At 46.5% G+C, this 13,041-nt stretch overlaps 1 protein-coding gene and 1 long non-coding RNA gene across 6 annotated transcripts in view; one reads left to right on the plus strand and one right to left on the minus strand.

Annotated features, from left to right (window-relative positions):
• LOC149372641 (uncharacterized) overlaps nucleotides 1-13,041 on the plus strand; it is a 90,843-nt gene that overhangs the window by 41,020 nt on the left and 36,782 nt on the right. Inside the window, exon 1 of one of the 4 annotated variants that reach the window (XR_016287028.1) lies at nucleotides 9,983-10,985. The exons of 2 other annotated variants lie outside the window; for them this stretch is intronic. This is a non-coding gene — a long non-coding RNA (uncharacterized LOC149372641). Of the gene's footprint in view, nucleotides 1-9,982; nucleotides 10,986-13,041 lie in introns of those variants that run through there. One more of the 4 variants, XR_016287029.1, reaches the window with a different exon arrangement.
• Nucleotides 3,039-13,041, minus strand: part of LOC149372642 (uncharacterized) — a 52,377-nt gene continuing 42,374 nt past the window's right edge. The window contains exons 10-11 of one of the 2 annotated variants that reach the window (XM_089567199.1): nucleotides 8,942-8,975; nucleotides 3,039-3,782 (exon numbers count right to left, since the gene is read on the minus strand). In XM_089567199.1, coding sequence (XP_089423325.1) covers nucleotides 3,779-3,782; nucleotides 8,942-8,975 — 38 coding nt within the window. In that variant the 3' untranslated portion in view covers nucleotides 3,039-3,778. The remainder of the gene's footprint in view (nucleotides 3,783-8,941; nucleotides 8,976-13,041) is intronic. The other variant, XM_089567198.1, reaches the window with a different exon arrangement.

Genomic DNA, 13,041 nt, shown 5'->3' on the forward strand with positions numbered 1-13,041 from the left:
ACCGTGCAAACATATTTCTGACACCCTGTAAACCTCCCAAAGCAGGAACACAATCCTGACAAACCCATGCGTGGCAGCTGCATTCAAACCAAATGCAAGAACTGCAAAAACACAATGTGGACCTGTCGGAGCTGATCATATGCATTCTACCACGGGTGTAATCGCCATTTAATTTTTTTTTAGCTTTTTATCTCCCATACTGCAACGTCTGAGCATCGTGGTTCAGCAGAGATATGAAATCGTGTTCGTCTGTTGTTAGTTTAAACAAGCTCAGAAGCAAGTTTCGACCCACATGCGTTGTGCAGTTCTAGTTAGACTTTAAAGTGACTCTAATGTCCATACCTCTTCCGATGTTTGTTTGGAGTTAATAAAAAGAGTGTTTTACAACGCGTTACTCTTACAAATGAAATGAAGTGATGTTCGTAACGACAGTGATGCCTTTACAAGGTTACTCGAGATAGAGGAGCTCTGTCATAAGAAGCCAAGATAAGGAGGAAACGTTAATACAAAACCACGTGTCTTGCTGGCCTAATAAGCAAGTTGATGATGCTGATGAATTTTATAGCGCAAGGGCAGCTTTGGCGCAAGAGTGTCATGGCACAAGGCGTTAATCGTCTGCTCAAGATGGGGTCGAAGACGAATTTTTCAAACATTTTCCCCGAAACCCTGATAAACCGAGCGCCATGGTAAGGGGAAAGTTTGCACCCATTGTGTCACCGGTGGGTACCCAACAGCATTGGGTATCAAACTCCGCACATCCCACATGCGAGGCGGATGCTCAAACCAGTAGACAACCGGCAACTTCAGTCGAGCAAAAGATGGCTTCAAATCAAATCAAACTGTATTTTGTAGAATCAGTGAAAAGAGGGTGTGACGAGTAAAAGCCGCTTAAGAGAGACTTGACGAAGCCCGGCTCCATTGTGTATACACTTGCAATGGTGGCTTCATTTCATTTCGTTTTAATACCGGCCACTACCCCTTCATATCACTTCCGTCCCAAATGCGTTCCGTGGTTGCCTCGCTCCTCCGAAGAAATGAAAGAATATGCACGAAAAGCGAAGACAAGGCGGATGACTCGTTGCACATACATCACGATTTGTCTGCATGCGGCTACCCAGGGCATTTTATTGAATCCGTGGAGCGCCAGCTCGGCCGTCCTGCATTGCACCCGACCCGAGGCACCCAAAAACTGGATTCAATTCCATATGTGTCAGTGAGACGCTGGCTTGCATAATGCGTCGCTGCAACGTACGGGTTACGCATGTGCCAGCTCGCAAACTTAGGACTGAATTGGTGCGAGTGAGGGATCGCTGCAGAAAGAAAAGTTTCCTGACGTCGTACACGCAATTCCATGTCCCGACTGCTCAGCCGTGTACAGTCGAGCGCGATTTGAAGGTTATCGCGCGAGCGTCGGCCGAGAACATGAACAGCGCCATGGCCCAGAATTCTCTGCCGAGGCGAGGGAGGTATCAGGCCAGCTTCCCTCACTCTTTTTGCTGTTCCTTCAGCAGCTGTCACTCCCTCCTCTGGGCTATCAGCTTTTTTTTATTTTCTTTCCCACCAATTTTGTTATCGCCCGCAAGATACGAGAGGTAACCAAGTCCACACTTTATCGCAACCAATGGAAAGCTTAGAATAGAGAGAAAGGGTGGTGATCTCGTCGCGGGGGTGAAGCTTGTTGCACGGAACAGCGAACGAGGAAGAGGAGAGTGCGAAATCATGATTTTTCCTGTTCCAAAGTCGGCCGCTAGGTGCCTGGAGGGCTAGGCTGGTCGACGCTCGCGCGATAACCTTCAAATCGCGCTAGACTGTACATCGATGAGTCCGCGGATTTTGCACGAAGATTTAGAGGCCACCAGAATTGCGTGAAGAATCGACGGTGGCTTCAAACGCACTTGCCGAACACTCGGTATCTACCGGCCACAACAGTGACTGGGGACAGGCACATGTACTTGCAAAAGAAAAGAACCGAACATCGCGGCTCTATCTCGAGTCACTGATTATCCAAACGGCAACAGATACATTGAACCGTTGTGATGGCAATCTACCCCAAGTATGCGCTAGATGTCTGAGATCAGACGGCTATATTTAAGGCAACGATTTTGCGCTTCGCCTTCATTGTGAACAAGGCTCCCGTGTGGGAGCCGAAACGTCATTTCATCTTTCTTTTGGTCGTGCCTTTTATTTTTTCGCCATGTTCCATCCGGACCAGACGGTCTTCGGTCGAACTCTTGACTTCAAAGTCTCGATGAGGGGCGTTGCATAGGGGGGGGGGGGGGGGGGGGGGGGGGGGTACATATAGCATGATGCGCAAGTAGTAACGCAACGAAAGATGACTGGAAAATGTTGCGGCTGCGATGTTGTTGGGTGGGTCGCCCCAGTCTGCCGCAGCCCGGAAAATAAATGAAGCGGCAAAAGTAACAGTACGGGCACGTTTTCGGGAAACTTTAAAAGGATGACGAATGCAGTGAGATATGCGGGCTGGCGGGACAACGCAGGTTGGGCAGCCAAATGCACTATGAAAAAATTTATTGAATAAGCAAAGGCTGGCAATAAGGCGAGCGGTAATAAGCCGGATTCTGCTTTCAGTGCTCATACACTGTTCTCGTAAGAGTATGATGGATGGATGAATCCGACCGCCCTGTTTTGAACTGATTGAAGTGCATTGAAGCAAGCATGGTGCAGTTTCCAAATGGGTGATGCACATTCAAATTTTGATCTGACAAGGGATTTATAGGCTAATATTTTTACATGTTCAGTGGCTTGGCGGAGATTATGTAAAAGTCCAGGCGTTTTATTAGCAGACGAAATATATGATGATGAATTTTTATGGCGCAAGGGCATCTGTGGCCAAAGAGCGCTATGGTACAAGGTGTTTTCGTTTGCTCAAAGTGCGGTCAAAGACCCATTTTCCAAGCATTTCATCCTCTCCTCCCCCAACTGCAGATTATGCGGTGGGCACGCTACCCTATCCCACACCATGTGGGCCTGCCTTATCACCTCCTTCCGCTTAATCACTGCCGACGAGCAATGGGAGACCGCGCTGCGCAGCTCGGAGCCGGGCCTTCAGACTCGGCTCGTCCAACGGGCTGACTGGGTCGCTGAGGCGCATCAGCTCTTGGTCATCCGGCGGGTTTGACCTGCTGACAGAGCTAATAAATCATTAAATTCAAAGGCGCCAAACCATACACACACACACACACAGGAGGAGAAAGAAAGACGAGACAGAGCTAATAAAGTTTATTGTCCGTCCGTCCGTCCGTCCGTGTCTGTCTGTCTGTCTGTCTGTCTCGGAAGCCACGATGATGACATGAGGACACGAGCACTGAATTTTAACCGAATTCATTCGTCGCCCAAATGGCCCAAACCCATGCCACCTCCGCCTAAGTCCTTGCCGCTAGGGACACTGTGCACACGACTATATATATCTGTATGGCGTGATTTCTGCGTGGTTGTGTGACAACTGCAGTAAAGCGACCAAACTGGAAAATTAGTCGTTTCATTCGAGGTAGTAGAGTTTTCGCAATTTTTAGTGTGTTTTATGCATGATGCAGTCGCTCCGACTACACAGCAATCGAAAAGTTGTAATAATGCTGTGTTCCCCAGTCACTGCCTGCACTGAAAAAAGGTAGCGGTTATTTGGTCTTCCTTCGTAGTAGTAAATCAGTGTATCAAGGTCGTCGAATTCTGCAGACTTATGTTGCATTTGTTGTTCGAACGTAAGGACTGTTGACAATTAAGGCCCCAGGTTCCACGGGTATGCTAGCAGCGTGGAGGATCACCTGCAAAATATGACCATTTTTGCGCAGTAAACACCCGCCTTTAAACAATCTCTGGAATCCCTTTTGCTTATTTCTGCTCCACATGTGGAGAATTACTCGCAGTAAAGTCAAGTGTCTCTTCCAAACGGCCTGCCGCCGCACTGATCTGGGGTGCACAACTGAGGACACGCCTGAAACCAGACGGTCATATTTTCTCAACTCCTTCCCCTAGCGGCTTGTTTCGTGACAAAATCATGCAGACGGTTGAGCTTCCATCTTGAGCTTCCAAAAGATATATTTGTGGTGCGATGCGACGATGTTTTGCTGATTTGTATAGTTCCAAAGTAGCCTTCTTGGTGAACAAATTTAACTGAAGCGTTTTCTTTTCTTTTCAAAACATAAAGCTAAAACTATTCAAAGCGACTGATTGACAAATAAACCTCACAAATCAGCCTTTGATAACCACTTCGCTAGAATCCTATTGTCTCCGGCAGGTTAAACTAACAAAGGGGAGTCGGAGCAACACAGGCCACTTTCCTCCCTTCCGCTAAACCGTCTGCTCCAGTTGCTGTTTTCTGTCAACTCTAAAAAGAAAAAAAAGATAGCGGCTCGCTTTGCTCGGGACAGCGCGCACACAAAAATTGGCGAATCGCACGTCAAGCGAGACGGCTGGAAAATATGCGAAGGCATGCGTGAAGCTCCTCCACAGCGTTTTCTGTCGACCTGGTCAGCGATCATAGAGGGGCTTTAGGCATACAAAGCACTTGCATTCCAGAAGAAATTTTCAGGGGGCGAAGGCAAAATGCAAAACTAAGTTTGAATCCTCATAATTATAGACATTAGCAGCCGTCAAAGGCGACTTCTTGCACTTGATTTCATGGAGAATGAGAAGATGTGAGAAGCACGTAAATATGCTACTGCAGCTCCAAGTAAGCAGTCCTGATTGTTTGAAAAGCAATCGAAACGTAGAGTGTCTAGGCCAACAGATTGAGCTGGAATTCGCCACACCCGCTGTGAGAACGTAACGACTGTTCGCAAGGCACCAAGTTTATCGGCAGATGAGCTGCGACAGATGATATACGTTAGCGTAACTAGCTCCGGCAATCTCTGATACCACCCTGCATTGGCAAAACACCAAATTTGAGGTATTCCACGTGGTAGCGGCAGTTTTCCATTCGAAACGGCTCGCCACAGCATTGCTCCCAACGTAGCCGAATGGGGGACCTAACATGCCGCCGTCGAGAGCGGTGTCCTCACCCTGAAAGCGGAGGCGTGGCCACGAGGCACACTAGGCTAACTTAGCCAACTAAACTAGGTTACACGGCGTTGGAATGCGCACGTAGAAAGTCAAAGGCGCACGAGCCTGCGTCGAGGGGTTGCGCACGCGCAAAGCGCACTTGACGCCGCCGGAGGCGCAGGCGCCGACATCGACAGACCTCCCCGCTCTCTTTCGCCCTCGCCAACGCCACAGCACGCTGAGTCGATGTGAAAAGTGGAGAGAGGAAAAAGACGGAAGGGCAGGAAGGGCAAGTCTCGGCGCTGTTGCTAGGCCGTGTGTCACCGCTCCAAACGATGGCACGCTTTCGGGATTGTTTTTGTGAGGCGAGAACGCGCGGTGCAACGTTTCAAAAGTGCACGCAACGCCTCAGCGGAAGGTTCCGGTTTACTTTCGATTACCTGGAGTTCTTTGGCGTGCATTCACATCGCACAGCACACCGGCGTTTTTGCTTTTCGCCTCCATTGAAATACGGCCAGGATTCGATACCGCAACAGAACTCCAGGCCACCGCACTTCTTCCGTGAGATTGTTATTGCCACTCAATCTTTTTCGATAGCACCTACTATTTCTCTCGGAGCACGAATGCTCTGCGGCTGTAGTGCGCTAGCGACAACTAAGCAAAGTTCAACTATGATTAGGGGTATGTCACAGCTGCAAACACCTATAACACGTGACGTACAAAATAGCGTGGTGCGCATCTGACCGCTTAAAATTAAAATTCGGTGTGGCCACTATGACTGTGATGAAGCAAGAGCTGTTACAGCGTTGTCGAAGTCTGCGTACTGGCAGCACCGGCGGTAAAAGACGCCCTCCCACTACGGTGGTCCCTCCGCGGTCAACGTCTACCGCGGGCGCAAGCGCAACCAACTCGGTGGCCGCCGCTCGCATGCCGCTCAGCTGCTCTCCGGCGGCGGTGGCGCTCGGGTCGCCGGCGATCAACGGCGTGAGGACTAGAGATGTAAAATTTCATGAAATTTTGAATGGTATGAAAAAAACCGTTTTTTTCAGGGTTTTTTTCATGAAAAATTGGAAATTTTGCAGAACGTGACAAAAACAGATTTATTTGCAACAGCACGACGATGAATAATAATGCTCCGAAGTTCAGTCGAATATGTAGTTATAGATGTCATATTGTGAAACAAACTTTTTTTTCTATATCACCGAGAAGATAATAATGATTTGCACTTCAGGCGAATATGGAGATATAAATATCATATTTGTGGAACGAACTTCTTGATCTATTTCACCGAGAAAGGGAACCTGAAAACTGATCTATAAGTCACTCCATATCGGACTCAGAATCACTTTTGCTGGATGCGGCACTACGCGCAGCAGCATGGATTGAAGCTGTGTCCACAGCTAGGTTCGACTGCACATACACAAGCTTTCGAACGCGTTCCCCTGAAAGCCTGTTGTGAATCCTTGTATGGACGTTTCCGAAACGGGACCAGTTTAGTTCGCAGTTGGCGGATAATGGTGGTATCTGCAGCAGTCGGCAAGTCAGACGAGTAGCGGCTGGTTGGTGCAAAGGTCTTGCCACCAGGTAGATGGGGCCACGTGCTTTGCTGCAGACCCCTGTCCTGGACCAAACTCCCGCGGATGTCCTGTACTCTGCTACGTTGGAAATCAAGAAGCTGGGCTTGTATTTGGCTATAACCGCTTACGTGCACAGCAGCCTATGTTATTTATGCCGTGTGTGTAGCGCTGTAGAATTTGCAGCCATTTTGTTCTACTTCCACCGTGAGTTCAAATATTAGTGTGTTTTTAAGTCAAGCCTGGATCTTATATGTGACTTGGCCTTCAACCCGTGTACTCGCAGCACGAACGTTTTAAAAGCACTACTTGGCACCGGTGATGACGACTGCTCTCCAATCGTTCAACGATGCATGCTGTATTGGTTTTCAAAGCAAAAACAAAAACCTAAACTGAAAGCAAGCAACCATAAAACCTTCAAATTGCATTTCGAAATTGAAAATTGAAATTTTCGATGTTTTTTTCCATTTTCCCTCGTCTGAAAAAAACGAAAAAAACCGGTTTTTTTCCAAAATTGCAGTGTTTTTTTCAGGCCTTCACATCTCTAGTGAGGACTGGAGGGAAAGTTTCCCTCTCCCATGCGTGCCGCCGAAGCGTAGCCTGCCGATAAACTCCCATCAAAAGCCGCACAACAATGGCGACGCGAGTCGCTGTCGGGCGTGCTATCACCATATGGGAAGGGGAATGGTGACCTGAGGTCACTGCCCTTCAGCGTCAAGGTAATCGGGCGAGCTGAACAGTCTCGTCTCTCCCGCAGCGTGCTTGTCGAACATCGCCAAAGCGGGAGTGATGTCATCGAAGCGGAAGTGTTTCGACAGTGCCTCGACGGGCTCCTTGTGCTGTTGCAACCCAGGCTAGTCATTGTCTAGGCGTCCGCTAATCTTCCTTCTTTCACTCCCTCCTCCATCCGTCCTTTAACGGCGCGGTTGAGGTGTCCACTTAGAGAGAGTTATCAGCTTTCCCTTTCCTTATAACCGATTTTAATTTTCAACTCCTATTTCATTCAGGCCTTACGAAAAGTTCTCAGGAGCGTGCCTACTGTGGCCCTGCTAATTAAAAAAAACTGAAGAGTATCTTGATCTTGATCCCATTGTTAGCGCCTTAGAGGATGAATCCATAGTCCGAAGTTGACCAGCACAGCTACGTTGGTAGTGATTTTTTTTTCTTTTTTTTATATATCTGCGGTGCTGATGTCCTTCGCCTTGGGCCTACGTTAGGCATGTGATGGCTCTTTTGAAATTTGAACTGATATGCCGTGGTGAGCCAGCAATACAGCAAAGAGCGCAGAGTGGGCTGGCTGGGACCGGAAAAAGGACGTAGTTAGTTAGGGAACCCAACCCCATGAGAACTAGGACCCGCGCTGTTCCAAACTGCGCCACGAAGCTTATAGTTGTAGCTGTGGAGGCGCAGATTACCATACCATGCAGAGACAGTCAAGTCCGGACGCGCCACATAGTGTCGATTCTGTCGTCCTGCAACTGCACGTTAGAAACAGTAAGATAGTAAATATGCTACGCGTTGCTGTTCAGAAACGAGGAGGAAAATTTAATCATATGGGACCAGCAGGTATCCATGTGTTGGTGAAATATATAGCGGCGCGTTGTTGTTCGACATCCAGCGCTTTGGAGTATCTTGCCATTTGTGGTGGGCACACCCTTTGCTCCCTAGGATGAGATATGGAAGGGGGAGGGGGGGGGGTGGGGGGGGGGGGGGGGGACTGACGCATATACCTCCCGCTTGCAAGGCGGCGTCGGATTGAAAAACACGTCTTCATTCCAAGGCGAGCTCGGGCGGCGTCGCCTCAGGGTGCGCCGACTTACGCATTAGGCATACGCGTCAACTTGTCGCGGCGTAGAGACACTAAAAACACGAAGAACAATAGAACAATATGCTAGTAAAGCTTCTTTCTTTTCGTTGAGAAATAAATTATTATTGAGCCAACCGATCATAACCACTAGTCGCGCTATTAAAGAGACGTCGTCATGCGCGATCGTATATATAACTTCTTATTTACCTGAAGTAAAGTTTTTAGACACTCATTTTCACCGGAACGATAAAAGGTTGCAACCATGCAGCTGCCATTGGATTTTTTAACGAGTACTGACAGCACTACCAGTAATGAGTAGTTCTTGTATTTTCAATGTGGAAGTCTGGCGCGAATATTTTTCTGTGTTCTGTTCGTTCGCGCACACACACATCCATGCACGTGTAGTCTCATGTTTCAATTGTGCTGGACATATACTTCGCCTTAATTCGTTTTCCATTGCCCTTCCTCCCACCAAATCTGGTAGTACTGATGAATTAATGAAATGAGCAACAGTAGGCCTTGTAGAGGCAGAAGTTCAAGCTCGTCAAGTGGAAACTTTCACTTTTTCTTCGATCCCTCCTCTTCCTCGCGTTTCTCTTATGGAAGAAATAAAGACATTGATTGATTGATTGATTGATTGATTGATTTTTTATATGAGGCTAAAAGCCTTGAAGCTGCACATAAGCTATGAGGGATTCCATAGGGGAGGGCTTGTGTTTCATTTCAACTGTCTGGGTTTTTTTTTAGCGTGTACTGACATCGCAATTAACAAATAAAGCTCGTCATATCATAAGCACTAGTTTGACGCTAAAGTGATTTCAGCGCGTGTTAAAGAACGCAGGTGGTCGATTAATCCGGAGCCCTTCGCTATAGCTTCTTTCACAGCCTATGTGCAGCTTTGGGGCGTTAAACCCCACATAACATAAGATAGCATAATATGACATAACGTAGACATAAAGCCAAAGCTTTAAATGTAGTTATAATGTTCAAATGATAACCATAAAACACACTACTGTGTTTAGAGCAATATGACCGATCGACTTTTACTCGTACAGTAAGAATATTCTTCAACTAACATAATTTTGCAGTTTAATTGTGCCGATCGTAGACTGCGCACACAGTACCAACATTTTTTCACGGTGCTTGACTTATTACCCATTCACCAAAATTAATTTTGGGGCACCCTTCAAGACTGCAGGTATGCGAGCATAAGCGTTGTATCAGTGCTAAGGTAAGTTTTGCATGAGCTGCCGGAGTTAGTAGTGTCGTTATGTAGTGCTGTATACTGTTGACCTCGTTGTCCATAGCTCCTTGCAAAAAAAGTGTTGATTGGAGCTTGTCTAGCAGGATTTACTTCGACGTTTTAGCGAAAGTGCATGTGTGTTGTTTGAATGTTTAGTTAAGGTTAGGAAAATATTGCCTTTAATTTGTAGTGCTTCAGAGACAGTAAAAGAAAGTCATCAAAAGCAACTAGTGTATTAACTTTTCGCCAAAGCAAAAAAATAAGTGTTCATTTCAGTCATGCCTGGGACAGTAATTACTCTGCGGTTGGCGACTCAGTATTATAGTGCATGATGAGAGAATTAACCAGAATTTAATGAAACCTGCAGAAATCCAAATCACAAAATCGCCGCACCAAATGTAGAAATGTGAATGTGCTGTAATTTAGTTCTCAGCTCGCAGTGCTGATTTTAGACTAAAATATTTGTTGCCCCCACCCAGACACCGTATAAACGTGCGCCAAAATTTGCCGAAATTTTCTACGGAGCGACAGTTCCCGTAGATACTTCCCCGTGAAACGAAAAGGCCGCACGGGCCATCACGGGTTCAGAGAGGTCACCGACGATCCTACGCCGCCTACGCTCTCCGCGTCAACAGCGCCAAGATGGCCGCCTGCAAGCATCGCTCCTTCCTCGGCTGCCCATCTGCCGGACTACTTTACCTCCAGCGCCAGTCCACTTTCTGCTTTCTGTGTCAGTGGATTGTACGGGCGTTAACGCACGCCGCGGTTGCCACACTGACAAACGTACTCCTTTTTACCTCGCTAAAGGCTTTCTTTTCTTCTTTTAATCACATCGAAGCTAAGATAGCTAAGGCTGAGGCCTAGTTGTTACGCGGAAGCGGAAGTATACATGCGAAAGCGATTCAAAACAAAAACGACAGACCGCATAAGCAGTTGCTTTCATGGTCAAACGAATTCCGCATGCCACACTAAGCTAGGCTGAACACGTGGGCGCATGCGTTTGTGTAGCGTTTAAGTTTTGTACGTGATGAAGTCTTTGAGCACGAAGCAGAACTTAATAGGAAACAGCCATATAGTACCCTTCGAATTGGCGTGTAAAGGAAAAGGACAGAACACCTCTTCGCTTGCAGCGCGAATAACCAAGAAACCGTATGAGGAAAGGTTAGTTCTCTCAAGCCTTTCAATTTTTATTATTCTCACATGAGTACGCATACGCAAACATCTGGAATGCTGTGCATTTATTCCTCTAAATCTGTAAGCAGTATGCCGATGCATACCAGCTTATGACACCGAGAACATACACCGTACTTACAAGCAACGTTCCCGTATGGCAACTTCCACCTCCTCGCAAAGAATAAAAAAGGTAAGCTAAGAACCAAGTTACAGCCAGGCAGGGGGTATAATTGGCGCTTTTCTGGATTTGCTACCATTCCCATGCGACCACACCGCTAGCGTAGCCGCAGGCATGCAGCACTTGTCGGGGAACGACAAGCACCAAACACGCCGCGTGTGCGACTAACGCCATCTCTGGGTCGCGTTGCACGACGCAACGGGTTTCGCGCCAATAGCATCATTCGAATGGGCGCCATCCGCGCCGCTGCTTGCCGCAAAATGTTTTGCCGCTGTTGCTACAAGCAATTACCCATCATATGCGTTCGCAACCACTTACCAGCTCACAACTGTAATGACTAGAGTATATTAAAGTTTAGGACAATTCCAAACGCTATATCACAGTCACAACCAATCGCAACCTACTGTAGACTGCTGCGCCATCTGGGCAGCACGTGACATTGAGCGGGAAGAGTTTGAATAGTTTGAAGTATCGGACAAGAAATTAAGCAAACTAAGCGAACGCGCAACTAGCAGGTCAACTTGTTTACACATGCTGTTTTTCAAGCCCCCTCTGCAAGCTGTACAAGCTTGGTTATTTGTGTGTTCATAAACTGTGTTTCGGTGTTGTCTTTCTTTGTTCTTGCGTAGCTATAAAGCCCAACACACAGTTCCGCCGCTCCTGAGTGCGTAAAAAGCAGAACGTCGGTTGAAGTGAATAGAAGCATGGGCTCCTCAATACCACTATTCTGTCGTAGGGTCTAGCAGGAACGAATCGTACAGGGCATGTAAAACGAAACGGCAAAAGCGTTTTCGGCGTGTGGTCGATAAGAACGTAATCGAGGTCCCATGACCATTTCGTGTTTTCGAGGAATTTTTTGATGTGATGAGCAGATTTGTCGAAACAAAGGAATGGACCTTAGTTTTGCGAGAAACGTGTAGTTTTGTTGAAAAAAATAAAGTCTTATATCGCAAGAGGTGGAAAACGTCATTTTTTTGCGATTTATCAGAAATGCAAGTTTGGATCCCCGCAAAACGACAAAAGAAATTGTGCCGAACCCGAAATTTTTTTTCAGTAGTTACTTGCAAGATTTTCTGCTGGAAGCAGCGTTAAAGTTTTTCTCGGCTGTTAAATTTTGAAGCGAAAAAAAAAATCGCAAACAATGTTCAAGCAATCGCAAACATGATTTCAAGATGGGCGCTTTTAGGGACAGTAATGACGACGATGATGATGATGATCATCATAGATTTTTATGGCGCAAGGGCATCTCTGGCTAAAGAGTGCCATGGCACAAGGTTTTTTTCTTCTATACTAACTACTTGAGGCTAAAATTTTAGTTCAGTACTTATCTGGCCTTCTTGCTATCATAAGGAAGACTTCGTACTCAGAGACAGGTAAGTTTTTTTAGTCGTTTTGAAATGTTCTGGAACTCCAAAATTCTCAAAAATGGCCAACTTTGAATCGGCTTTGAAAGAAACCATCACAGGTCAATTTCCTTTTAAGTCGTCTTGAAATACCCTTAGTACCAAGTAATTCTAGAACAACAATAAAGTGTTGCATTACGTTGTTTTTAACTGTGAAATATCATGCCTAATGCAGACGATACTTCGTTCAGTTACCATTTTTGGATATTGGCCGTTAAAGAGAGGAACGTTCAGGGGTTCGACTTCGAACAGAGTGGATGTGGTTCCATTTCAGTTAGCACCATGGCACAATCTCAGAAAGTAGTTTGGAAGCATGTTTTGCTTGCAAGCTTCCTAAATAAATCAAAACAAGAATCCATTTGCTTCTTCGCTGGAGTTAAATTTTGCCTTACTTAAAAAGTGTTTCATGAAAATTTTGCTTTGGATAGGGTTTATAAAACGCTAGCTCAAAGTTTCGCAGCATTTTCATCAAGCATATCCCCTTTACCAAACTCTGACAAAATGTGTGCGAAATGGTATATTTCTGCTTTGTGCATGCATGTGGTCCTGAATGCCAGAAATGGGAAGATTATATGCATATGTCGCAAGCTATAGTTCTACGTGCGTCCTCGGTAAGTGCAAGCGTTGCTGAAGAAATGCAATTTTTGCGAAGAAAATATTTCAAA

The sequence above is a fragment of the Amblyomma mixtum genome, chromosome 1, assembly GCF_055824585.1.
Source record: "Amblyomma mixtum isolate Tamu chromosome 1, ASM5582458v1, whole genome shotgun sequence".
In the NCBI taxonomy this organism is placed as follows: domain Eukaryota; kingdom Metazoa; phylum Arthropoda; class Arachnida; order Ixodida; family Ixodidae; genus Amblyomma; species Amblyomma mixtum.